This window comes from Heptranchias perlo, chromosome 35, assembly GCF_035084215.1.
Source record: "Heptranchias perlo isolate sHepPer1 chromosome 35, sHepPer1.hap1, whole genome shotgun sequence".
NCBI lineage: Eukaryota > Metazoa > Chordata > Chondrichthyes > Hexanchiformes > Hexanchidae > Heptranchias > Heptranchias perlo.
The window spans coordinates 14,243,884-14,271,077 of record NC_090359.1 but is presented as its reverse complement, the minus strand read 5'-3'; the positions used below and the strand labels follow the sequence as shown (position 1 = coordinate 14,271,077).

The 27,194-nt window shown below is 46.4% G+C and overlaps 1 protein-coding gene and 5 non-coding genes across 6 annotated transcripts; 4 read left to right on the top strand and 2 right to left on the bottom strand.

The window, feature by feature from the left end:
- The first annotated feature begins 4,947 nt into the window (after window positions 1-4,947).
- trnah-gug (transfer RNA histidin (anticodon GUG)) lies at window positions 4,948-5,019 on the top strand. Its single transcript has one exon. It is a non-coding gene; the product is annotated as a tRNA-His (tRNA).
- Window positions 5,020-7,470: 2,451 nt separating this feature from the next.
- trnaf-gaa (transfer RNA phenylalanine (anticodon GAA)) lies at window positions 7,471-7,543 on the top strand. Its single transcript has one exon. It is a non-coding gene; the product is annotated as a tRNA-Phe (tRNA).
- A 9,107-nt stretch (window positions 7,544-16,650) lies between these two features.
- Window positions 16,651-16,722, top strand: trnad-guc (transfer RNA aspartic acid (anticodon GUC)). The gene has a single exon. It is a non-coding gene; the product is annotated as a tRNA-Asp (tRNA).
- A 1,020-nt stretch (window positions 16,723-17,742) lies between these two features.
- Window positions 17,743-17,814, bottom strand: trnan-guu (transfer RNA asparagine (anticodon GUU)). Its single transcript has one exon. It is a non-coding gene; the product is annotated as a tRNA-Asn (tRNA).
- Window positions 17,815-20,124: 2,310 nt separating this feature from the next.
- Window positions 20,125-20,208, top strand: trnal-uag (transfer RNA leucine (anticodon UAG)). The gene has a single exon. It is a non-coding gene; the product is annotated as a tRNA-Leu (tRNA).
- Window positions 20,209-24,267: 4,059 nt separating this feature from the next.
- LOC137302096 (zona pellucida sperm-binding protein 3-like) lies at window positions 24,268-25,661 on the bottom strand. The gene is made up of 7 exons (XM_067971775.1): window positions 25,547-25,661; window positions 25,284-25,461; window positions 25,072-25,198; window positions 24,912-24,991; window positions 24,710-24,831; window positions 24,504-24,638; window positions 24,268-24,421 (listed from the first exon to the last, which is right to left on the bottom strand). Exons 1-7 carry the CDS (start codon window positions 25,551-25,553, stop codon window positions 24,303-24,305), a joined length of 768 nt encoding a protein of 255 aa, XP_067827876.1. The 5' UTR covers window positions 25,554-25,661; the 3' UTR covers window positions 24,268-24,302.
- Between the last annotated feature and the right edge of the window lie 1,533 nt (window positions 25,662-27,194).

Below are 27,194 nucleotides of genomic sequence, written 5' to 3'. Positions count from 1 at the left end.
CGTTCGTTGGTCGATTCACTGATAAAGCTGGGAATTGAGGGGAAGCTGGTTCATGGCGAACCCCAGCTCTGAATCCCCCCGGCAGAGAGTTCAAGGAATGTTTAATATAAATGAGATTCAACGACAGGATCAGAAAATCTCTCCTTGATGGTCGGTCTCATTCTCCCGAAGTGAGGAATGAGCGGGAGGGGCAATTCCACCCGGGGTTAGATTTTATTCCAAGAGAAAGTCTCAAAATGCAGTTCACAGTGGGGCTGAAACAGCTGAATTGGGCGAGCGTTTAATAAAAAAATGCAAAGGTTCCTGGTTCGATCCCGGGTTTCAGCAGTTTTGGGTTATTTTGTTTCTTCTTCTTTGGGCCGATTCTCAAACATTTATTTACACTGACATTTTTACCCGACACTGAACGGTTGGGGATGGAATAGATGTCTGTATTTAGCTTTTATTTCTCTATTTCCTTCTGCCTTTCTCTCTGGTTTTTGTCTCTCTCGGTGCCCGATGCACATTTGATTTGATGCATTTGTCCCAAACTGATGCCTTTTCCACATCTCAGGGCGGTCAGACACGCTCTGTCTGTCTGTTACTGCTTGTGACCATTAACGGGAACAGGCCGCGAGTTAAACATTTATCAGGAAACCGCCAGAGAGACAACACAGCGGGAATAAAACACATTGCCTCACATTGTTAGACACCGAGTGACACAGATTGTAATGTGTGTCAGTAAACAGACCCGGAAAACAGAGTCCTAGAAAGGAAAGAAATAGAGAGATAGAAAAGAGTCATAAAAAGAAAGAAAACCCTTTCTCCACCCCAACAACAACAACAACTTGCATTTATATCGCGCCTTTAACGGAGTAAAACGTCCCAAGGCGCTTCACAGGAGCGATTATCAAACAAAATGTGACACGGAGCCACATAAGGAGATATTGGGACAGGTGAGGTAGGTTTTAAGTGTCTTAAGGGAGGAGAGAGAGGTCGAGAGGCGGGGAGGTTTAGGGAGGGAAATCCAGAGCTTTGGGCCCAGTCGGTTGAAGGCACGGCCGCCAATGGTGGAGCGATGAAAATCGTGGATGCGCAAGAGGCCTATTTTTTCATGCCCTCTCTTTGCTTTCCTATTTTCCTTTTTAATTTCACCAACGTTTAATGATTTCTCACCATTTAAAACATATTCTGTTCTTTTATTCTTCCCATCAAAGTGAATAACCTTACATTTCCCCACATTATACTCCATCTGCCACCTTCTTGCCCACTCACTTAACCTGTCTATATCCCTTTGCAGACACTTTGTGTCCTCCTCACAGCTTACTTTCCTATCTATCTTTGTATCGTCAGCAAACTTGGACACATTGCACTCGGTCCCTTCATCTAAGTCGTTAATACAGATTGAAAATAGCTGACGCCCAAAAACGGCCGGCATTGCTCTCTGTTCAGTCAAGAGGAACTTCCCTGCCTGGAAATTGGTCCCAGCCTTGTTGAGGTGCAACACGTCCATCTTGTGCAGGTGTTTAATACTAATCAATGCACAATGAGGCCCTGGGAAAGCGAGTATCTCTCCACAGATACGACCTGACCTGCTGAGTGTTGCCAGCAGTTTCAGGGTTTATTTTTGTGCTTTCACTGGAGCAGTTTTCCTGACAACCTGCAACTTGCCTCAAGGGCGCAGCTTCAAGAACAACTTTCTTGTGCTCTTCTCACACACAAGATCGCACTTTACTTTCCGACACACGCGCTTTAAAATCTGCCGTTTCCACACACAGCGTCCTGCGCCACGAGAATTTGAAAGACCTTCTGCTCATGGCCTGTACTCGCTCCTTTTTCCCCACAGGCGCTCTTTACATTTATCCTCGACTCGCTTCAATCTCACGCTTCAACAGAACTATTAAGATCAAGGCGGAACACTTCCGATCTTACTGCACCGCCCCAACTTGCCAAATGTGCACCTTTCAACCGCCATTCGCAGCTCTGCAGCGCTGCCCGTCGCTCACGCAACTCAACTGTTCAGAGAAAAGAGCCAACAAGCATCAAAACAAAAACCAGTTCTTCAGTTACCATCCCCTGGATCATATGATCACCCAAGTGAATTTCGTGAACATTCGGGCGGCTGTCTTTCCAGAGACCAGCCCTGCTTTCGTCGTGTTTGTCTGTCGAGCGGTCACGCAGATCGAAATGTATCGACTGGTTTCAAGGCACAAATGAACATTGGTGTGAATGGGACATGTGCCCAATAGAAACAGCGGTCGGAGCAGAACAAACTTAAAGGCATAAGATCGTGAAAATGAATGTTAGAGTCGGCAATGTTCATGAAATGGAAGGAGGAAAGTAAAGACGGCCTATTGACTGTGGAAGGAAGAAAAAGCTGGGAGAACAGGCGGTTTTGAACTGCGGCACATGAAATACAGGCATGTGAGAGTGCTGGGATTTGATGGAATATTTGGTTTTATTTCATGTATTAAAGGTTGAAATATTACTGCATTCGATGAGCAAGAGAGGCAGAAGACAAAAACTATGCCGTGACTCGGATTCGAACCGAGGTTGCTGCGGCCACAACGCAGAGTACGAACCACTATACGATCACGGCACCACACCACAGCTGGAACTGCTCTACCTATAATATTTATAAAGCTCCTTTAAGGTATCAAAAGATCCCAAGGGGCTTCACAGTCACGTTTTCAAACAAAATTTGACACAACCACAGAAGGAGATATTAGAAGCAAAATACTGCCGATGCTGGAAATTTGAAAAAAAAAACAGAAAATGTTGTAAATAATCAGCAAGTCAGGCAGCGTCTGTGGAGAGAGAAACAGAGTTAACGTTTCAGGTCGATGATCCGTCGTCAGAACTGGAAAAGGTTGAAGATTAAACAGAAATTGTGCACTTTGATTGATACTTCACGTTATTCACATCTTACACTCGCAACACCTCCGGCCGCCAATCAGGACTTTGCTGATTTGAGCAGAGTTCAGTGAGCAATGCAAAATTCATCCACCGTGGCTTCGGATTGGACTGAAACCCAGGACTTCTGGATGAATATAATGAAGGAACCAACACATCAAACGGTAAATGCAATAATGGCGCGGATGGGATAAAAACCATGCGTGGAGAGAGAGGTCGAGAGTGAGCATGTGGCGGTGCGTGGCGTTGAGCGTGGATCTCAGGAAGCGGCGGGAGCAGTGGTTGGAGGAACGCTGAATATCATGGAGATATCTGGAATCATGGGCGGATCCGAAACATGAAGGGTGGAATTTAAGTTGGAATCCATGTGGAATAAGTCGGAGCCGGACACAGTTGCTGAGGAAGGAGATGTGTCTGTGAAAGTGAGTTTTAGTAGAAACCTGATCAAACACTCTCTCTTCAGCAGCACCGACTCTCTCTACTTCAGAGCTGTCCTGGTCCGCAGTTCCATTTCATCCTTCGCCTCATCCGGCGCTTCAACAAAAAACTTTTTTTCTTCCTTTCAGGTGTCAAGGACCGCAAGTTTCAACAACCCTTAGATTCCAACACCCCTCCCGATCCTTCTTCCCCTTCACTTTCCTCTGACCCCATCCCTCCCTCCAATCTCTTTGTCGTGTTTTCACCATTCCCTCTGACCTTCCCCTCTCTGGCCCCAAACTTCAGTCCTCAGCAAAGGCCTCAGCTTCATCGCCGTACGCCCCCACCTCAATGAGTTTCGAGCTGGACCCCTCCCTCTATCCTCTTACCCTCTCTTGATCTTTTCATTGGGAACTGCCGGCGTGACAGCAGCCGTCTCAATTTCTCTGCTCCCCTCACTCACTCTAACCTCCCTCCCTCTGAACTTGCAGTACTCCATTCTCTCGGGTCCAACCCTGACATTGTCATTAAACCTGCTGACAAGGGCGGTGCTGTTGTTGTTGTGAGGTGAGTAGACCTCCACCGAGAGGGGGCTGAACACCAACTCTCCGATACCTCCTCCTACCTTCCCCTGGACCATGACCCCACCACCGAACATCAAGCCATCACTGACCGCCTCCTCTGGACATCTTCCCCCCACGGCCTCCAACCTCACAGTCCCCAAACCCTGCTTCTACCTCCTTCCCAAGATCCAAAAACAGGACTGTCCCAGGAGATCCATCGTCTCAGCCTGTTCTTGCCCCGCGGAACAAATTTCTTCCTATTTCGACTCGACTTTCTCTCCCCTCGTCCAGTTTATTCTCTATCCGTAACTCATCCGATTCCTTCCGCCACTTGAACAATTTCCAGTTCCCCGGTCCTAACCCCCTCCTTTTCACCATGAACATCCAGTCCATCTACACCTGCATCCCCCACCAGGACCGCCTGCGGGCCCCCTGCCTCTTCCACGAACGAGAGCCCAAACAATCACCATCCACCACCACCCTCCTCCGCCTGGCTGAACTTGTTCTTACGGTGAACAACTTCTCCTTTGACTCCACTCACTTCCTCCAAATAAAAGATGTCGCTATGGGAACCCCTATGGTGGTTCTCATGTTGCCATTTGCAGCTCCTCTGGACCCATCTTTTGTTTCTTTACTTGTCCCATTACCACCCTCCTTGCCTTGCACCATCATTCCTTTTGTTATTTAATCACTCCTGCCCCCCACCCTATCAGAGACCTTCCCTTTTGTTCTTTCCTCCCCTCCCCTTCCTCCCCCATCCCTTTCCCTGACTCTGTATTTGCTTAAAAACTGTTTAATCTTCAACCTTTTCCATTTCTGACGAAGTGTCATCGACCTGAAACGTTAACTCTGTTTCTCTCTCCACAGACGCTGCCTGACTTGATGATTATTTACAGCATTTTCAGGTTTTATTTCAAATTTCCAGCATCGGCAGTATTTTGCTTCTAATATCTCCTTCTGTGGCTCGGTGTCAAATTTTGTTCAAAAAGCTCCTGTGAAGCGCCTTGCGACGTTTTGCTACGTTAATGGCGCTATTTCAATAGTTCGGGCAGCAACTCAATCACCGACATGTGGTGCCGTGATCGTATAGTGGTTAGTACTCTGCGTTGTGGCCGCAGCAACCTCGGTTCGAATCCGAGTCACGGCATAGTGTGCGCTGCTTCTTTTGTTCTCTCCCGCGCTTGCGAATATAATGCAACAATTTCTCAATATTGAACACATGAGAAAAACATTTTTTGTTGGTGGCGAAAACCTATTTATTCCATCAAATCCCAGCACTCTCATATGCCTGTACTTGATGTTCCACAGTTCAAACCCGCCTCTTCTCCCAGCTTTTTCTTCCTTCCTCGGTCAATAGGCCGCCTTTCCTTTCCTCCTCCCATTTCATGGACACATTCCTGCGGCATTGCCGACTCTAACATTCACTTTCACGATCTCACGCCTTTAAGATTGTTCTGCTCCGACCGCTGTTTCTATTGGGCACATGTCCCATTCGCAACAATGTTCATTTGTGCCTTGAAACCAGTCGATACATTTTGATCTGCGTGACCGCTCGACAGACAAACACGACGAAAGCAGGGCTGGTCTCTGGAAAGACAGCCGCCCGAATGTTCACGAAATTTACTTGGTGAGTCTTGTGATCCAGGGGATGGTAACTGAAGAACTGGTTTTTGTTTTGATGCTTGTTGGCTCTTTTCTCTCAGCAGTTGAGTTGCGTGAGCGACGGGCAGCGTAACAGAGCTGCGAATGGCGGTTGAAAGGTTCACATTTGGCAAGTTGGGGCGGTGCAGTCAGATCGGAAGTGTTCCGCCTTGATCTTAATAGTTCTGTTGAAACATGCGATTGAATCGAGTAGAGGATAAATGTAAAGAGCGACAGTGGGGAAAAAGGAGCGATTCCAGGCCATCAGCGAAAGGTCTTTCAAATTCTCGTGGCGCAGGACGCTGTGTGCAGAAACGGCAGATTTTAAAGCGCGTGTGTCGGAAAGTAAAGTGCGATCTTGTGTGTGAGAAGAGCACAAGAAAGTTGTGCTTGAAGCTGCGCCCTTGAGGCAAGTTGCAGGTTGTCAGGAAAACTGCGATAGTGAAAACTCAAAAATAAACCCAGAAACTGCTGGCAACACTCAGCAGGTCAGGTAGTATCTGTGGGGAGATACTCAAGTATTTATCCAATTCTCGTTTTAAAGTTACGATTGAATCGAGCTCCACCATCCTTTAAGGCAGTGCGTTCCAGATCATAACAATTCGCTGTGTAAAAAAATCTCCGTATTTCCTTCTAGTTCTTTCGCCAATTATCTTAAATCTGCGTCCGTTGGTTGCCGACCCTCCCGCCAGTGGGTGAAGTTTCTCCTTATTTACTCGATCAAAACCCCTCTTAATTTTGAACACGTGGATTACTTCTACCCTTAACCTTCATTGCTCGAAGCAGAACAATCCCAGGTTCTCGAGTCTCTCCACACAACTAAACCCCATCCCTGGTATAATTCTGGTAAATCTCCTCTCCATCCTCTCCAAGACCTTTACATCCTTAATCAATTATAGTGCCCAGAATTGGACAAAATACTTCATATGAGGCCTGAACATTGATTAATAAACGTTTAACATAACTTCCTTGCTTTTGTACTCTTATTTCTCTATTATTAAGCCAAGGAACCGGATGCTGTTTGAACGGTTTCACCAACTTCTGCTGCCACATTCAAAGATGTTGATGAAAATTCCCAGGAACACATTGGGTGAGATCGGATAACGCAGCACCGGCTGGGGATGGTGGAGAGAGACAGAGACACGGGTTGTGATCTGTAACTTTTTATAAACACTTCAGTTTATTTCACTCCGTGTCCAACACCGTGCGATCTCCCCTGGTGTGTCAGCTTTCTTTGTTTATACAGAGTGTAATGTATTGAATTGTCTCTTGGATCACACGGGGTGGTAGACGGGGGTCTGTGTGCGGAGGGTTCGGGGGTGAGCTCTGATTCCCGCCCTCTTCTGGATTGAAAGGAGAAAAGAATGAATGAGAGAGAGAAGCGATGTGGGAGAAGGGATGATGGAAGAATTTGTCCATGAACCTGATTAAAGTGGCCCAAAAACAAGATAATATTAAGATATCATCAGCAGAACATTAATACAAGCTGTAAAACAAAAACAAAAAACTGCAGATGCTGGAAATCTGAAGTAAAAACACAAAATGCTGGAAATACTCAGCAGGTCAGGCAGCATCTGTGGAGAGAGTTCTGATGAAAGGTCATCGACCTGAAAGGATGTTTCTCTCTCCACAGATGCTGCCTGGCCTGCTGAGTGTTTCCCGCATTTACTGTTTTTATTATTAATATAACCTGAGCTCTGTGGAGCGTTTGTTGGTCGATTCACTGATAAAGCTGGGAATTGAGGGGAAGCTGGTTCATGGCGAACCCCAGCTCTGAATCCCCGCGGCAGAGAGTTCAAGGAATGTTTAATATAAATGAGATTCAACGACAGTCTCAGAAAATCTCTCCTTGATGGTCGGTCTCATTCTCCCGAAGTGAGGAATGAGCGGGAGGGGCAATTCCACCCGGGGTTATATTTTATTCCAAGAGGGTGATCAAAAGGAAATTAAGAGTGGGGCCGAAATAGCTCAGTTGGGAGAGCGTTAGAGTGAACATCTCAAGGTCCCTGATTTGATCCCGGGTTTCGGCAGTTTTGGGTTATTTTGTTTCTTCTTCGGGCCGATTCTCGAACATTTATTTGCATTGACATTTTTACCCGACACTGAACGGTTGGGGATGGAATAGAGAGACATCAAGGATGTCTGTATTTAGCTTTAATTTCTCTATTTCCTTCTGCCTTTCTCTCTGGTTTTTGTCTCTCTCGGTGCTCGATGAACATTTGATTTGATGCATTTGCCCTGAACTGATGCCTTTTCCACATCTCAGGGCGGTCAGACACGCTCTGTCTGTCTGTTACTGCTTGTGACCATTAACGGGAACAGGCCGCGAGTTCAACATTTATCAGGAAACCGCCAGAGAGATAACACAGCGGGAATAAAACACATTGCCTCACATTGTTAGACACCGAGTGACACAGATTGTAATGTGTGTCAGTAAACAGACCCGGAAAACAGAGTCCGAGAAAGGAAAGAAATAGAGAGATAGAAAAGATTCATAAAAAGAAAGAAAACCCTTTCTCCACCCCAACAACAACAACTTGCATTTATATCGCGCCTTTAACGGAGTAAAACGTCCCAAGGCGCTTCACAGGAGCGATTATCAAACAAAATGTGACACGGAGCCACAGAAGGAGATATTGGGACAGGTGAGGTAGGTTTTAAGTGTCTTAAGGGAGGAGAGAGAGGCAGAGAGGCGGGAGGTTTAGGGAGGGAAATCCAGAGCTTTGGGCCCAGACGGTTGAAGGCACGGCCGCCAATGGTGGAGCGATGAAAATCGTGGATGCGCAAGAGGCCTGAATTGGAGGAGCTCAGAGATCTCGGAGGGTTGTCGGGGTGGAGCAGGTTACAGAGATAGGGAGGGGCGAGGTCATGGAGGGATTTGAACACGAGGATGATAATTTAAAATTTGAGATGTTGGTGGACTGGGAGCCAATGTAGGTCAGCGAGCAGAGGGGTTCTCCTCCTGAACGGTGGTTTGAATGTTCGGGGGGCGGGGCTGTGATCAATATCTCGATTTAATATAATGATCCCACTTTTCAACTACCCCGAATTATTACAATGCTGACCTGGAACAATCTAGAACATACCGCAAAACAAGACATTATGATCAAAGGTCACTTTAGCAAGGAGTTTAGAAGATTCTTCTAAGAAGGAGAAGGCTCAAGAAACGGACTGTGACCATTTCATGACGGCCTATTTATTTGTGTCCAGGGAGAGGGATGAGACACATGAAATGTTTCACACATTTCAAATCTCCGCGGTCAGACTGCCGATTGTTTATTGATCAGGAAGATGGCTGGTAATAATCTGAGACCCAGTGAAGAGGTGAGAACAGAGCAGCAGGGAATGATCCCAGAACAATAGGAGCCAGCAGCTCACCGTCTGGTCCCTGTGTCAGGGACAATACACAACACCTCAGCTCCAGACCAGGAACAGAGAGCTGCTGTTAACGTGGCCCAGCCCTCGCTAACTGCTGGAACTGTGGGATGGAAATCAGACTTTGGGTCTCGGAGGCTGCTTTAGGGGCTCAGTGGCTCATCGAAAGAATAATTTCCATTAAAGAGCAGGGCTCTGCTCCATCACAGACTGATACTGTACAGTACATGGCAGAGTAAAGCTCCCTCGACACTGTGCCATCAAACATTCCGGGGGCAGGTGCATCAAGGGTTAAATGAAGATTAAATCTCCCTCCACACAGTCACAGAGGATGTCATTTGTGACTTTGACAAGGGCCGTTTCAGTACAGTGGCAGGAGTGGAAACCTGATTGGAGGGATTCAAACATGGTGTTGTGGGAAAGATGGACATGGATTTGGGAGGTGACAAGACTTTGGAGAGGAAAGGGAGGTGGGAGATGGGGTGGTAGTTTACAAGGACACAGGGGTCAAGGGTGGGTCTTTTGAGAAGGAGGGTGATGACGGCAGATTTGATGGGGAGGGGGACAGTACCTGAGGAGAGGAGACCATTAACAATGTCAGCTAACATGGGGCCAGGAAGGGAGGTTGTGTGGTCAGCAGATTGTTGGGAATAGGGTCGAGGGAGCAGGAGGTGGGTCTCATGGTCAAGATGAGCTCAGAGAGGGCATGAGGGGAGATAGGAGAGAAACTTGGTGAGCTCGGGGAAGGGAGGGGAGCGGCAGAGGCAGCTGAATGGATGGTCTCAATCTCAGTGACAAAGAAGTCCATGAGCTCCTCGCACTTTTTGTTGGAGGTGAGGGTGGAGGAGTGAGGGGAGTGGGGTTTAAGAAGACGGTTTGTAGTGGAGAAGAGAAGCCGGGGGTTATCTTTACATTCCAAGATGATCCTGGAATAGTGAGCAGTTTTGTCAGAGGAGACAGGACCCGATAGTGCTTTATGTGGTCCAGCCAGATCTGGCGATGAATGGCCAAAGCAGTTGTCCACCATAAACTTTCAAAGCTGTGTCCTTTGGACTTAAGGAAGCAGAAATGAGGGCAGACCCAGGGGGATTGACCAGGGTGAGGGAGAGTGATGGCTTTAATGGGTACAAGGGCGTCAAAGGTGGAGGTGAGGGTGTGATTGAGCAAATCAGTAGCTGCAGAAATGTCGTGGTGAATGGAGGGACAAAGTCCAGAGAGTTGGGAATTTGAAAGTGCCGTTGTAAGTGACCTGGGAGAGGGTTTTTTCCAGGGATGAACACAGAAGGAAGTGGGTTAGTCCCACTCCCCGGCTCTTTCCCCACAGCCCTGCAATTTATTACACGTCAACTATTTATCCAATTCCCTTTTGAAAGTTACTATTGAACCTGCTTCCACCTCCCTTTCAGGCAGTGCATTCCAGATCATAACAACTCGCTGTGTAAAAAAATCTCTCCAAATCCCCCAATGATTTCTTTCAATTTATCTGAAATCTGTGTCCTCTGGTTATTAACCATTCCATCACTGGAAACAATTTCTCTTTACACACTCTGTCAAAACCTTTCATAATTGTGAATACCTCCTTTGAATCGTCCGTTAACTTTCCGGTTGTCGTCTCAGTGCCCTTCCTGCTAGTGCTTTATTTTAGTTCCCATGTGGTCCAGCGGTTAGGATTCTTGGTTTTTACCCAGGTGGCACGGCTTCGATTCCCGGTGTGGGAATAGTTAACTTTTAGTTTCAGCCTCCCAATTTGCCTGCAGTCCAGGCTGTGGCTGCTGCTTTCTCTCTAATTTCTGTGTCAGTCCCACAATCACACTGAGAAATGAGGCAACAGTGCACCAAAAACTGAAGGGAAGCAAGCAACAATGTCACGACAGGTTGGGCAGCAGCTCATGGCCAAGTGTTTGACTACAGTCCTTTTATTATTTACTGTAAAGCCCGAGTCTGAGTGAAACACACACAGAACATTCGGGAAACACTCAGTGAGTCGGGCCCCATCTGCGCAGAGAACGGACCAATCAACTGAGAGTCTCAATGAGACGAGGAACGAGACACGGCCCCCTGTGAGAAACAAGGAACTTGCATTTGTATGGCACCTTTCACATCCTCAGGACATCCCAACGCACTTCACTAGAAGTTCAGTCACTATCGTTTTTAAGAGAAGGTAGCAGACAAGTTGTGTACAGCAAGATCCCACAAACAGTGATGAGATATTGAGCCGATCTCCTGTTTGTTGGGTGCTGATGGTCGAGGGAAGAATGTTGGCCAGGACACCGGGAGAACTCCCTGCTCTTCACAAATTGCCACGGGATCTTTTACACCTCGGAGCAGAAAGAAGGGACCCCCATTAAACACCTCATTCAAAGGACAGCACCTCTCACGATGCAGCTCCCTTTCAGCACGACACAGTCAGTCTGGATCATGTGTCCCAGTCCTGGAACTGGAGCTGGAACCCACACCCTTCTAAACACCATCCTGACTCTCTGGTGTTACTCTCACCCCCGGCTCGTCATGAAATAGACTGTGCCACTCCCAGAGTAACTGATGACCACAGCCTCAGCCCTGGGTCCCGGTCTGCACCATAACCGCAGCCTGATGCCGCTCATAGAAAGTGGCGTGGGATTCCTGAGTTCATTCTATGATGTGCATTGGGGGAGGGGGACCAGCTGGATTGATCTTGCATGGAGCCGGTAAGGACTCGATGTGCCAAATGGCCTCAAACCATGCTGTGACCTTTCTATGATTCTCTGATTCCATGTGGGTGGAGAGGGTTACAAGGAAGTGATCAGAGATGGCCTTATCCATGATTGACACGATCAGGAGAAGAGAGACCACGTGAGATGGCAAGGTCGAGGGGGTGGCCATGAATATGGGTCGGGGAGTTTCTATGCAGGGAGAGATTAAGGGAGGATAAAGTATCACACAATAGACTTGTTAGCAAAATTCAAGCCCATGGGATTAAACGGACAATGGCAGCATGGATACAAAATTGGCTAAGGAGCAGAAAACAGAGAGGAGTGGTGAACGGTTGTTTTTCAGACTGGAGGCAAGTATACAGTGGTGCCCCCCAGGGCTCGGTATTAGGGCCACTGCTCTTTTTGATATATATTAATGACCGGGACTTGGGAGTACAGGGTATAATTTCAAAGTTTGCAGATGACACGAAACTCAGAAATGTAATAAACAATGTTGAGGATGGTAACAGACTTCAGGAGGACATAGACAGACTGGTGAAATGGGCAGATGAAATTTAATGCAGAGAATTGTGAATTGATACATTTTGGTAGGAAGAATGAGGAGAGGCAATTTAAACGAAATGGCACAATTTTAAAGGGAGTGCAGGAATCGAGAGAACTGGGGGTGTAGTCACACAAATCTTGGAAGGTGGCAGGACAAGTTGAGAAGGCAGTTAAAAAAGCAAATGGGGCCCTTTGCTTTATTAATTGAGGCATTGAATACAAAAGCAAGGAATTGATACAAAACCTTTATAAAACACTGGTGAGGCCTCAGCTGGAGTATTGTGTTTAATTCTGGGCACGTAACATGAAGAAGGATGTCAAGGCCTTAGAGAGGGTGCAGAGGAGATTTATTAGAATGGTACCAGGGATGAGGGACTTCAGTTATGTGGAGAGACTGATTAAAGTTCCATCTGAACTGCCCCATCAAACACTCCCAGGACAGGTACAGCACGGGTTAGATGCAGAATGAAGCTCCCTCCACACTGTCAAATCAAACACTCCCAGGGCAGGTAAAACACGGGTTAGATACACAGTAATGCTTCCTCTACTCTGTGCAGTTTATATCTCGCCTCAGATTTCAGATAAAAGGTTGGTTTCCTGGACACTCTGCTGGTGTCTCTCTGTCTCTCTGCACTCAGTTACACCGCTCTCCACCTCCCTCTGCTGGTGACTCTCTGTATCTCTGTACCCAGTTGCACCGCTCTCTACCTCCCTCTGCCGGTGTCTCTCTGTATCTCTGTACTCAGTTACACCGCTCTCTACCTCCCTCTGCTGGTGTCTCTCTGTATCTCTGCACTCAGTTACAGCGCTCACTACCTCCCTCTGCTGGTGTCTCTCTGTATCTCTGTACTCAGTTACACCGCTCACTACCTCCCTCTGCTGGTATCTCTCTGTATTTCTGTACTCATTTATACCGCACTCTACCTCCCTCTGCTGGTGTGTCTCTGTATCTCTGTACTCAGTTACACCGCTCTCTACCTCCCTCTGCTGGTGTCTCTTTGTATCTCTGTACTCAGTTACACCGCTCTCTACCTCCCTCTGCTGTTGTCTCTCTGGATCTCTGTACTCAGTTACACCGCTCTCTACCTCCCTCTGCTGCTGTCTCTCTGTATCTCTGTACTCAGTTACACCGCTCTCTACCTCCCTCTGCTGGTGTCTCTCTGTATCTCTGTACCCAGTTACACCGCTCTCTACCTCCCTCTGCTGGTGTCTCTCTGCATCTCTGTACTCAGTTACACCGCTCTCTACCTCCCTCTGCTGGTGTGTCTCTGTATGTCTGTACTCAGTTACACCGCTCTCTACCTCCCTCTGCTGGCGTCTCTCTGTATCTCTGTACTCAGTTACACCGCTCTCTACCTCCCTCTGCTGGTGTCTCTCTGTATCTCTGTACTCAGTTACACGGCTCTCTACCTCCCTCTGCTGGTGTCTCTCTGTATCTCTGTACTCAGTTACACCGCTCTCTACCTCCCTCTGCTGGTGTCTCTCTGTATCTCTGTGCTCAGTTACACCGCTCTCTACCTCCCTCTGCTGGTGTCTCTCTGTATCTCTGCACTCAGTGACACCGCTCAGTCTGTCCCCGCAGCTCCTTCGGGAGTTCAATGATTTTGAAATTAAGTCTTTTTCCTCTGTGACTTGTGAAGTTTTGGTCAGTGAAATGTTTGAGAAAGAGATGGAATGAGAGCTTTAAGTGTGGGACAGAAGTTGTTTAACGGAGAAGGCACACGATGCCTTAAATTGAGCAGTGGTTTCCCGAGTGCTTCGGTTATCATGTTTACATCACTCATGAAAAGTCTCTGATTCAATCCCGGGCGGGACCATTATTTGGGAAATTGCTCCGCGTGAATCTCCAGGATGAGTTTCTTCTCCTGTGAAAAGCGGGCGATAATTGATTTTTCCTGTTAAATTTGGCAACCGCTGCACCACATTCCTTTCAGGGAGAAGGGATGATGGAAGAAAGTGCCCATGAACCTGATTAAATGAGGCCAAACACAAGATAATATTAAGATATCATCAGCTGAACATTAACATAACCTGAGCTCCGAGATCTGATCGGGTCCCATTCCCCCAGAGGGAGGAATGAGCGGGAGGGGAAATTCCACCCGGTTTATATTTTTGTCCAAGGTGATGTCACAAAGTCCAATTTACAGTGGAGTCGAAATAGTTGAGTTTGGAGAGCGTGAGATTGAAGATCGAAAGGTCTCTGGGTTTGATTCTGTGTTCGGTGATTTTTGTTGCTCTGTTCTCGTTCTTTGAGTCGATTCTCGCATTTATTTCACTGAAATTTTAACCGGCACAGAAAGGTTGGGGAAGAAATAGACAGGCATCAAGAATGGGAAATATTCATAGTGTCTTTATTGAGCTTTTATTTCTCTTTTCGCTTCTGCCTTCTTCTCTGGAATTTGTCTCTCTCGGTGCCGGGAGACCATTTGATTTGAGGCATTTGTCCTAAACTGATGTCCTTTCCACATCTCGGGGCGGTCAGACCCGCTCTGTCTGTTACTACTTGTGACCATTGACGGGAACAGGCCGCGAGTTAAACGTTTATCAGCAAACCGACAGAGAGAAAACACAACGGGAATCAAACCCATTGGGCAAGATTTTATCGGGGAGGGGGGTCACGTGGGTCATGAGGTCATGGGTGGGTCAGTCATCGGGGGCATCGGCGAGTCAGTCATCGGGGGTCGGGGGTCATCGCGGGGGTCGGAGATCATGGGGTTCGTAGCTCGTGCAGGGGTGTCGGAGATTTGGAGGGGGTCGGCCGATCGCCTGTGTGGGATCACGGCCGGTTGGCTTGTTGGGCCAGGGGGAAGCACTCCTGCACCTCGGGGCCCACAAGCTGTGCGATAAAGGCATTTACCTGCTGTTTCGGGCCTTCTCGCCTCCTCTCATGTGGTGTGAAGGAGAAGGCCCAGGAATCCCGGCCCCCAAGAGTTTAAAATAAAAAAGCTGTAAAAATGGAGGCCCACATGCTAGCTGCAAAAACACTCACACACAGACATAAACACACAAACATACACACACCAATAACATGAAAGTAACACAGGACTACTTGTCAAACAGTATGCTGCAGATAGAGCGAAGCGATCCCACAAACAACGGATCAGATCAAAGCTCTGCAGTCCTGCCACAGCCATTTGTGAATGATGGTGGATAATTAAACAACTAACGGGAAGTGGCTCTATGAACATCACCATCCTCAATGATGGTAAAGCCCAGCACGTGAGTGCAAAGTTTTAGAAACCGTCTTCAGCCAGAAGTGCCGAGTGGATGATCCATCTCGGCCTCCTCCCAAAATCCCCACCGTCACAGAAGCCAGTCGAACATCGAGGTGAAGAGTGAAGCTGAGAGCAGATTTTAAAACCGCTGGAATATCAGTGAAATTAAATTGGCGAAAGTGGGAAACTCCGAGTCAGTTTTACACTGTATATTCCGCATCCAATATTGGAGATAAAAGCTTTTGAAGGCGGCGAAAGTTTAAACCCCCCGTAGGGGAACTAAATCCCGGTCTCCCGCGTGACAGGCGGGGATACTCACCACGATACCAACGAGGAACTGTTACATTGACCGTGCACTCATCCCAGATGGTGTTAGACATGTTTCACTTATCAGTGCATTACTTTTAACTATTTATTTGATGACAGTTTGTTTCATTTTCCACTTGCCACTGTTGAAAGAACCTTTTACATTTCCATCTCTTTGTGAGACAACGACAACTGACTCTGTCTTTCTTTCGTTCTTTCTTTCTCTCTGATCGTGGTGAGTTGCCCCGCTTTCGTCCGGGGTTCAATACCCCGACTGGGAGGTAGCATTTTACAGCCGCTAACTTTTAATTTTATGTCTTCGCCGAGCTTCTTCCTAAACAAAAACTACAGAGAAAAAAAACAGGTGATTGTCACTTTCAGAATATTATTGTACGGAGACTATTTGAAGACTGGATGCAGAGCAATTGTGATTTTTACTAACTGGTGGTGAAGGTGACAGATTAGAAATTCATTCATTTCCCCCGCGCAGGTTCAAATCTGACAGTCTTCAGATCCCATCATTCATCAACCTGTTTCATCTCTGCGTTTCAAAATTCAACAAGTTTCTTGTAGAATTAATAATTCTGAAGTGAATTAAAATTCCACAGCATTGAGTACCTCGAGTTTTATGCTCATTTCAATTGATCTGCAAGATTTCACGAAATCTACGACAGAAATGGAACAAAAATCAGCCAAATTATCCATATTCTGACTCTCAGTATTTCTGAGTCAATCCATGTGTATGTGTGTCTGTGTCTGTGTGTCTGTCTGTGTATGTGCCTCATATTTTCTATATTTTCCTGAGAAGATCTGTCTCTTTCTGTCTCACTCTCTCCCGCGTTACCCACATCATGATCCAACATGTGATGGAAAAGTGGTCGGTAATTCTTCTTTCAACAGTGGTCCGTGGAAAGTTAAACAAACTGTCATCAAATGAACAGTTCAAACAGATTCACTGAAACGTGAAGCATCTGTGGTGAATATACGGCAAACGGCGACACGAATTCCTCGTTAGTATAGTGGTGAGTATCCCCGCCTGTCACGCGGGAGACCGGGGTTCAATTCCCCGACGAGGAGGTTATTGCTGCTTTCGAAGCTTCACTTTCATTTATCTGAAATATTGGATGTTGAAAATACAATGAAAAACTGACTCGGCCTTTCCCACTTCTCCAATTTGATTTCACAGCGATTTTAAATATCTGCTCTCTGCCTCACGCTTCAGCTCGATGTGAGAACCACAATGATGGGCAAGAAATAAAACGCAGAATCGCGCTGTCACCAGCCCGAAACAGAGAGAGACAGGTCTCGGAACAGGCGCAGACATGAAAGATCTTACATACAGCAATGAAAAGGATGCACGTTTCAGTGAATCTATTTTAACGACTTCTTTGATGACAATTTGTTTAACTTTCCACATGCCACTGTTGAAAGAAGACTTACTTTCTATCTCTTTGTTAGTCAAGGTCCAGATAAAAATTATTTGGGGAGCAGGTTAAAAGTGACAGATAGAAAGAGAGAGACACTCAGAAACGCATATAACAAGTGAGACAGACATAGTCATATTCACACATACACAAACACACACATTCCGAGCTACATAAACACTCGCACACAGACATATACACACACCAATAACCTGAAAGTAACACAGGACTACTTGACAAACAGTGGAAGCAGCATGCTGTGGACAGAGCTAAACGATCCCACAAACAACGGATCAGATCAAAGCTCTGCAGTCCTGCCACACCCATTTGTGAATGATGGTGGATAATTAAACAACTAATGGGAAGAGGCTCTATGAACATCCCCATCCTCAATGATGGTAAAGCCCAGCGTGTGAGTGCAAAGTTTTAGAAACCGTCTTCAGCCAGAAGTGCCGAGTGGATGATCCATCTCGGCCTCCTCCCGAAATCCCCACCATCACAGAAACCAGTCGAACATCGAGGTGAAGAGTGAAGCTGAGAGCAGATTTTAAAACCGCTGGAATATCAGTGAAATTAAATTGGGGAAAGTGGGAAACTCCGAGTCAGTTTTACACTGTATATTCCGCATCCAATATTGGAGATAAATAGCTTTTCAAGGTGGCGAAAGTTTAATCTCCCCGTCGGGGAATTGAACCCCGGTCTCTCGCGTAACAGGCGGGGATACTCACCACTATACTAACGAGGAACTGCTGCATTGACTGTGCACTCATCCCAGATGGTGTTAGACATGCTTCATGTATCAGTGCATTTCTTTCAACTATTTATTTTAAGACAGTTTGTTTCATTTTCTACGGGCCACTCTTGAAAGAACCTTTTACATTTCCTTCTCTTTGTTAGACAACGAACAACTGACTCTGTCTTTCTTTCGTTCTTTCTTTCTCTCTTATCGTGGTGAGTTGCCCCGCCTTCGACCGGGGTTTAATTCCCCGACGGGGAGGAAGCATTTATCAGACGCCAACTTTTAATTTTATGTCTTCGCCGAGCTTCTTACTAAACAAAAACTACAGAGAAAAAAAACAGGTGATTGTCACTTTCAGAATATTATTGTACGGAGACTATTTGAGGACTGGATGCAGAGCAATTGTGATTTTTGCTAACTGGTGATTAAGGTGACAGATTCGAAATTCATTCATTTCCCCCGCGCAGGTTCAAATCTGACAGACTTCAGATCCCGTCATTCATCAACCCGTTTCATCTCTGCGTTTCAAAATTCAACAAATTCCTTGTCGAATTAATAATTCTTAAGTGAATTGAAATTCCACGATGTTGAACATCGCGAGTTTTATGCTCATTTTAATTGATCTGCAAGATTTCACGAAATCTACGACAGAAATCGAACAAAAATCAGCCAAATTATTCATGTTCTGTATCTCTGTATTTCTGAGTCACTCCATGTGTATGTGTGTCTGTTTCTGTGTGTCTGTGTCTGTTTGTCTGTGTATGTGCCTCATAGTTTCTATGTTTTCCTGCGTCGGTCTCTGTCTCTTTCTCTCTGAACAGAGTGAGACAGAAAACTGCTCACTATTCCAGGATCATCCTGGAATCCAAAGATATCCCCTGTATCTCTTCCCGACCACAAACCGTCTTCTTGCACCCCCTGCCTCTTCCACCCTCACCAAAAAAATTGCGAGGAGCTCCTGGACTATTCTGTCACAAAGATTGAGACCATCCGTTCAGCTGCCGCTCCGGTGGAAAGCTCTCCACTGGATCGGCATACCGAGCGCAAAAGAAGATGGAGTGGTTGTTGGAGGCCAATCATCTCAGCCCCAGGACATTGCTGCTGGAGTTCCTCAGGGCAGTGTCTTTGGCCCAACCATCTTCAGCTGCTTCATCAATGACCTTTCCCCCATCATAAGGTCAGAAATGGGGATCTTTGCTGACGATTGCGCAGTGTTCAGTTCCACCCGCAACCCCACAGATAAGATGCAGTCATTGCCCACATGCAGCAAGACCTGGACAACATCCAGGCTTGGGCTGATAAGTGGCAAGTAACATTCACGCCAGACAATTGCCAGGCAATGACAACCTCCACCAAGAGAGAGTCTAAACACCTCCCCTTGACATTCAATGGCATTACCATCGCCGAATCCCCCACATTCAACATCCTGGGGGTCACCATTGACCAGAAACTTAACTGGACCAGCCATATAAATACTGTGGTTACAAGGGTAGGCCAGAAGCTGGGTATTCTGTGGTGAGTGACCCACCTCTGGACTCCCCAAAGCCTTTCCACCATCTGCGAGGCACAAGTAAGGAGTGTGATGGAATACTCTCCACTTGCCTGGATGAGTGCAGCTCCAACAACATTCAAGAATCTCGACACCATCCAGGACAAAGTAGCCCACTTGATTTGCATCCCATCCACCACCCAAAACATTCACTCCCTTCACCACCGGCGCATAGTGGCTGCAGTGTGTACCATCTGCAGGATACACTGCAGCAACTCGCCAAGGCTTCTTCGACAGCACCGACCAAACCCGCAACCTCTAACAGCTAGAAGGACAAGGGCAGCAGGCACATGGGAACCACACCACCTGCACGTTCCCCTCCAAGTCACACACCATCCCGACTTGGAAATATATCACCGTTCCTTCAGCGTTGCTCAGTCAAAATCCTGGAACTCCCTTCCTAACAGCACATTGGGAGAACCTTCACCACACGGACTGCAACGGTTCAAGAAGGCCGCTCACCACCACCTTCTCAAGGGCAATTAGGGATGGGCAATAAATGGTGGCCTTGCCAGCGACGCCCACATCCCATGAACGATTAAAAAAATACAATAATGGCGCGGGTGGGATACAAAACCATGGGTGCAGAGCACAGTGGATTAGCAGTCCGTTCCCGTAACCACTCGGCCACCTTGTCGAATGAACAGTGCAAAGAAAGCCCTTTTATTTTATTCTTTCAAGGCAAAAGTCTTGGACTGAAAGGTCAGAGTAAGAAAGCCGCTTTTCAATCACCAGTTCCCAGATTCTAAAGGTGGTAGAGGTGACATGGTAGTGTGGCTGAGCGGTCGAAAGCGCTGGATTTAGATCCCAGTCTCTGTCGGGCCGTGGGTTCAAATCCCACCGCTGCTCCAATTTGAGGTGCTGGTTGTTTCGGTCTCATCGCTCAGAATCCTTCTTTTCGAAGCAGCGCCATTGCTGTTGTTCGGACACAACTGCCACACCTGATGTCCCTCGTCGTGATCGTTTTGTGGTTAATACTCTGCGTTGTGGTCGCAGTGACCCCAGTTCGAATCCGAGTCTCCACAGAGTGTCATTTACCGATTTTCTTCTTTGCCACATATGCTCAGAGACTGCAGCAAGAAATCAATCTTGAGCACAAGAAATAATATTATTTTGGTGAAACCTTTTAATTCCGTCAAATCCCAGCACTCTCACATGCCTGTACTTGATGTTCCACAGTTCAAACCCGCCTCTTCTCCCAGCTTTTTCTTTCTTCCACAGTCAATATGCCGCCTTTACTTTCCTCCTTCTATTTCATGGACACTTTCCTGCTCCATTGCCGACTCTAACATTCACTTTCACGATCTCACGCCTTTTAGTTTGTTCTGCTCCGACCGCTGTTTCTATTGGGCACATGTCCCATTCACACCAATGTTCATTTGCGCCTTGAAACCATTCGATACATTTCGATCTGCGTGACCGCTCGACAGACAAACACGATGAAAGATGGGATTGCACCAGAGAGGGTACAGAGGAGATTTACAAGGATGTTCCAGGACTGGAGAATTTTAGCTATGAGGAAGGATTGGATCGGCTGGAGTTGTTTTCATTGAAACAGAGGAGGCTGAGGGGGGATTTAATTGACCGAAAAAAATTATTGAGGGACAGACGAACTGCATCACTTCCAAGAAGGCAGCTCACCACCACCTTCTCAAGGGCAATTTCGGATGGGCAATAAATTCTGCCCTTGCCAGCGACGCCCACATCCCATGAACAAATAAAAAAAGGATATTAAGGTCCATTTCCCTCAGCAGAGAGGCCAATAACCAGGGGGCATATATTTCAAGTAATTGGTAGAAGGATTAGAGGGGATCTGTGGATAATTTTTTTCACCCAGAGGGTGGTGTGAGAATGGACCTTACTGGCTGAACGGGTGGTAGAGGCAGAAACCCACATCGCTTTTTAAAAAGTACTTGGATGTGCACTTGAAGGGCCGTCACCTACAAGGCTGCGGACCAAGACCAAGAGTGCGATCAGGCTGGATAGCTCTTTTTCAGCTGGCACAGACACAATGGGCCGAATAGCCTCCTTCTGTGCTGTAAATTTCTATGATTCTATAAGCCCGAGGGTCAAATGTGACATGGCAAAAGATACATGTTTATGGTTCAAAAAAATCTTTACAGAGAGGGAAGGGACAATGTCGAGTTCTGCCCGAAAGTGTTATTGACACAGACTCCATGAATTATTTTAAACGGGAGTATAGAAACATAGAAAAAAGGAGCAAGAGAAGGCCATTCAGCCCTTCGGGCCTGCTCCACCATTCAAAATGATCATGGCTGATCTTCTAACTCAGTATCCTGTTCCCACTTTTCCCCCTTACCCCTTTACCATTAATAAATATATCTACCTCCTTCTTGAATACATCTAATGACTTGGCCTCCACTGCGTTCTGTGGTAGAGAATTCCACAGGTTCACCACCCTCTGAGTGAAGAAATTTCTCCTCATCTCTGTTCTAAATGGCATACCCCGTATCCTGAGACTGTGACCCCTGGTTCTGGACTCCCCAGCCATCGGGAACATCCTCCCTGCATCTCGTCCTGCTGGAATTTTATATGTTTTGATGAGATCACCTCTCATTCTTCTAAACTCGAGCGAATCTTGACCGAGTCGACCCAATCTCTCCTCATAAATCAGTCCTGCCATCCCAGGAATCAGTCTGGTAAACCTTCGTTGCACTCCTTCCATGGCAAGGATATCCTTCCTCAGATAAGGAGACCAAAACTGCACACAATACTCCAGATGTTGTCTCACCAAGACCCGTACAACTACAGTAAGACATCCCTGTTCCTATACTCAAATCCTCTTGCCTTCCTAACTGTTTGCTGCACTTGAATGCTCGCTTTCAGCGACTGGCAGACAAGGACACCCAGGTCTCGTTGCACCTCCCCTTTTCCCAATCTCTCACCATTCAGATAATAATCTGCTTTTCTGTTTTTACAACCAAAGTGGATAACCTCACATTTATCCACGTTATATTGCATCTGCCATGTTCTTGCCCACTCACACAACTTATCTAAATCACATTGGAACCTCTTTCCATCCTCCTCACAGCTCACATTCCACCCCAGCTTTGTGTCGTGTATAGGGACCTTGGAACAGAGGAACATTAAATTGGATGAGGAGCAAGAGGAAAGTCACCTGTTTCTGTACTGTTAGATCCTAAGCTTCATTGAGAATGAATTCATGAAGCATTTCTACATAGTTTTTTTTGCAACTTGTAAACAAAATCCCAAAGTATATCTAGTTTGTAAAGTCTCCCTGAAATGTTACAATGTAAATCAGACAACAGTCAGAAGAGGGTCAGATGGCCCTACACTACACTTGAATGTATTTTCATCTATTGGGTTTAAAGTTTCCGAACACTATTTGTCAATGGTGTGAAGAAGCTCAGAGTGAAAGTGAGGAGGGGCCGTCTGACTGCAGTTTCCACTGGAAAAAAAAGTCACCTTCAGTGTGTACAGTGAGCAGAAGTGAATTGCTATTGTTAAAAGTTCCCACTAACTCATTGTTATTCTACTTTAACAGAACGAGCCTGGATCTCCTGCTATGTTTAAACACTAAACTTCAGTGATTATAGCTCAAGTAAAATATTACCATGATTTGATTTAAATGGAGGAGTGGTTTCCACTGCCAAAGAATGTTGTCTGAAGCGAGGGTGTTTACTGCTAACATCCTGTTTAATAGACCGCCTGAATGTCTGATTTACCAAAAAGAAAAACCCAGCTCAGTAAAGTTAAACATTCTCTTATTAATCTGAAGAACATTTTATGAACAAATTTCAATATTTCAAAGTAAAGGGTGTCCCAGACATGGATTGGACCCAATTCACTGTAAAGTTATAAAAACAGTGAGTTCAGCGACCAGGGGACATAAACTAAAAATAAGAATCAGGGCTTTCAGGAGTGAAGTTAAGAGACACTTCTACACGCAAAGAGTGGGAGAAGTTAGGAACACTCTTCCACAAAGGGCAGTTGATGCTAGCTCAATTGTTAAATCTATTATCTCAGAATAACATTTTGTTAACCAAAAGGTAAGGGGTGTGACTAAGGCAGGTATACGGAGTTACGTCACAGATCAACCATGATCTCATTGAATGGTGGACCAGGCTCGAGGGGCTAAATGGCCTACTCCTGTTCCTATGACCACCCTTCAAATATAGTGAACGATAAATAATGTAATCTGAAAATAGGACGAACTATATACAATAAAACCCTGAGGGCCTGTCGTGAGGGGAAGCTGAAGATAAAGAAACTTCAGTCTGTGCTCACAAGAAGACAGGTGAAATTCAAATCCAACAGAGTTAAATCACAACCGCTGGGCTCCCCGTCCCTCGCACTCTCACTGTGCCTGCACCAGATGGGCACAACATTGGCCCGTGTACATTAACCTTTACACTGAGCATTTGAAATCAACCTGGAGACCCAGCCCCACGAAACAAGATTCTTTACACCAGGGGCAGAGATCTTCAATCTTGGAAGAGAGTTCCAAGGCCACCAACTTTCAATCCTATTGGTGTTTGGACAATTAGCTCCGAACGGGAAAGTTTAACTGGAGTTTGGAGCCCGTGTGGGGATTCGAGTGATCAATGACTGCAGAGCACCAAGGGAATGATTGGGCCATCAACCAGCCGGCACCAGTACCTCAGGCCAGTCCCACTGTCCCTTCAGAGCTCATTGACCTGCACAATGATGGCCGAGCAAGCCTTCACCCATTGCTGCAGCCTTCCATGGACTGGGCCTGGATACACTATTACCAGACATTCTGCCACTACTTACATGGACTCATTAAAACCTATTTCACTAACAGGAGGAACTGTGGAGGAGTGCAGAGTGTTACGAATAGTATTGAGCACTCATTGCATGCTGATTGGAGCCAGATAATGAAAAATGAGCAACCAGCCATTCGAAGATACAAGTAGTCACTGATTTATTGGTCATTTGATAACTAGTTGAACTGGGTTTGCTTGTGTTTCCTGCACAGAAACAAGGCGATCAAAGAGGCAGAGATCAGAGATACAGCGGTCACAGTCAGGGCCAAAATCAGGACCACCTCAGACGCCACACCTAAAAAGGAACAAGAAACCAATGGTCAGTGAGGGAAGGAAATACTGAGGGGAAAATGGAAACCAGCAGTCGGCCAACTCACCACCTGGTGACCTCTCCTGCATCCTTTGCTCAACCTCATTAAGGGGCTCAGTTGCCAGGTCTGTCACATAAGGATCCAGAATGACCAGGGGTCCAAGTGAGGCCTCACCCTCCCACTTCAATTCAGCATCATTCCCTGCAATATCAAACATTCCAGTTAGAGAGGGTAAAGGGTGACCTCCAACATAGAGAGGATCAATGTCCTACCAGGTCCAGATACAAGATCCCTCCTTCCTCTGGAATCAAGTCGGAATTCCCTCGTGGCACCGCAGTTACCCAGATGACAACAGGCACACACATCATTTGTCGATTCTTCTAATGGGGTCCAGCTAAACCAGAGAATCAGTTTATCAACCAGGTTGTCCATCACCCTTTAATACAACACATCCGAGAGAGAGAGGGAACTTACATATTCTGGAAAGTACAAGCTTTGTTCATGGAATCTCTCTGATCCACTGCAGCAACTTTCAGGTGACAGGTGATGAAAATCTGAGGGACACATTCAATACAAGTTGTTATTTAGTGACCTCCTCCCAACATGGGGAACCCAATGTTTGACTTCCTCTTACCAAGGAACGGTCATCTCCAAAGAAGCGGAACGCATCCAGGTCAAACTGGAGTTTGTCCAGCTCACGTTCACCTCTTGGCAACACAAAGGTTGAAAAGGAGTCCTCAGCTTTGCTGTCCAGGAGGCAACTGAAGAAAGATTAAAAAAGGGACAAAGTGAATTTAGTGAACCTATTGAGACATAACCAGCTGGAGAAAGCAGAGAGCTCCTTACCCATGGTAGTCAATGATGTTGTATCTTGGGGTGGAATCCTTGTCTGGGCTCAATGTAGCTGCACAGCTGTCAATGTAGAGCTTCAAGGGCATGTGGTTGGTCATTGAAACAGAGGCCTCAATGTGAATGAGGTCACCCAGGTAGTAGACAGTCGAGGTGCGCTCTGTCAGCCAGTCATCTGAAGGACAAGGGTTGGAGAAACAGTGGGTGTAACTCCCAGAAGGAGACGACAGAAAAGCACTCCCCATCCACCCATCACGTACCGTTCATAAGTCGCAGTGAGAATGACAGAAGCCGTTCTCCAGACTTGGTAGAGCTGAATGGGATCCAGGTGGGCTTGATAGGGTCACTGCTCACATTGCCCTTCCTGGAAAGACAGGAGTGTAATTTCAGGACAACTTCAGATAACTGCACCTGCTGTAGACCTTATTTGCCACAGAGTAAAGATTCTTACCTAAAATAGTGGCACTCAATGGGAATGATGGCTCCATTAGTTCTCACAATGACAGATCCACGAGCATTTGGGGTGTGGTTCAGTTGGGTGGCGTAGACCAGGAAATCTCCAGCCATCTGAAAGACATCAGCTTAAGGAATGAAGAGCTGGTCTCATTGGACAAAAGCTATTTCTGGTAATTTTCCTGCCCTGTGAAGCAGCAGTTTGAGGAGCAGCTGAAACCCCTCAATGACATGATTGAAGCAGCTCCACCATAGGTGGAAGTTGCCTGGAGCAGCCTCTGTTACTCTGCTCAGTCCACCTTCTATTACAGGAGACTTCAGGCCTGCAATCAGAAACCCTGAACTGATTGGCACAGCTGAATTTGATGAGCATCATTTCCCATATAGAATGGAGCTTTCACCTTAAGGGGCTTCAAGTTACCCCTGATAAGGAGCACAAAACACAACATCACTTTTAAACCTCATCTGTGGCTGTGGAATCAAGGGGATTGGCAGGTGTAATAACCAAAAGTGGAGTTCCCCTTTAATACATTGTATCCCAATTATTATTCCACTTGTTTCATCTTTCAAGAGAACTCTCAACAGGAACTTCCACACTGAACATTCATTGACCACAAGTTGAGGCAACAGGCCTGAATATCCACAGGAAGGCAAAGAAAAGATAAATCAATTAAAGCACGAAAGAACAGAGTGGTTTGGAGAAATGTAGGTGAAGGTTCAAGGTCAATAGAATTGAATCTCAGAGTTAGAGAGTAATAATGACCCATTTAAGAAAGATGCAGTCCCTCAGTGACAAGTTGAAGTTCTTTTCAAATATAAAGCTAAGATTGACATGTCAACATAAAGAAGTAGTTTCACACAGGGTGATATTTAACAGTGGGCAAGAATTTATACACAGATTTCATTCAGGGATCTCCTCAGTGGCTGGAGTTTCACCCGATGTTAATGAGTTCAGAGTGGGCAATAATCTGCACAGTGAAATTGGAGCAAGAGTTGAGGAATCACATTACCTGCAATCTGCTGCCACATTCATGGAGCCCATAGTCAAAGAGGACAGTGTGGTTCTGAGAGTAGATCCTAGTTGGCCGACAACCTGCTGTCCCCAGGGTCAGGTCAGCAGCTTTAATCAGGTGCCTGGTTCTAAATAAATCCATGTCTACCCTCACCAGCAGGTTCTGCTCTCCACACTGCACCGTCACAGTCTGCAGTGGAGACAGACTTCTCCCCTCAGACACACTGAAATGGGAACCAAAGGGAGGGACAGGGGGAGGGACTCTCTGGGGCACAGGGGTGGGTTTTACTCTTCTCCATAGAAATCTCTGCCCTCGAAACTGTTGCCAAGTATCAGAGCAACAAACTACTCCAACGAACACCAAGAACAAACCTCTCACTACAAAACCCCCCATGATACCAAACAACTCAACGATCATTTTACCCACCAACCAGCACCTTTTA

What these genes read in the sequence shown, in the direction of transcription:
- LOC137302096 (XM_067971775.1), bottom strand. An exon ending in AACATCATTGACTACCATGG is followed by an intron (nt 25,199 to 25,283) that starts GTAAGGAGCTCT and finishes ATCTTTCTTCAG; the next exon opens with TTGCCTCCTGGACAGCAAAG. An exon ending in GCTTGTACTTTCCAGAATAT is followed by an intron (nt 24,832 to 24,911) that starts GTAAGTTCCCTC and finishes TCTCTGGTTTAG; the next exon opens with CTGGACCCCATTAGAAGAAT.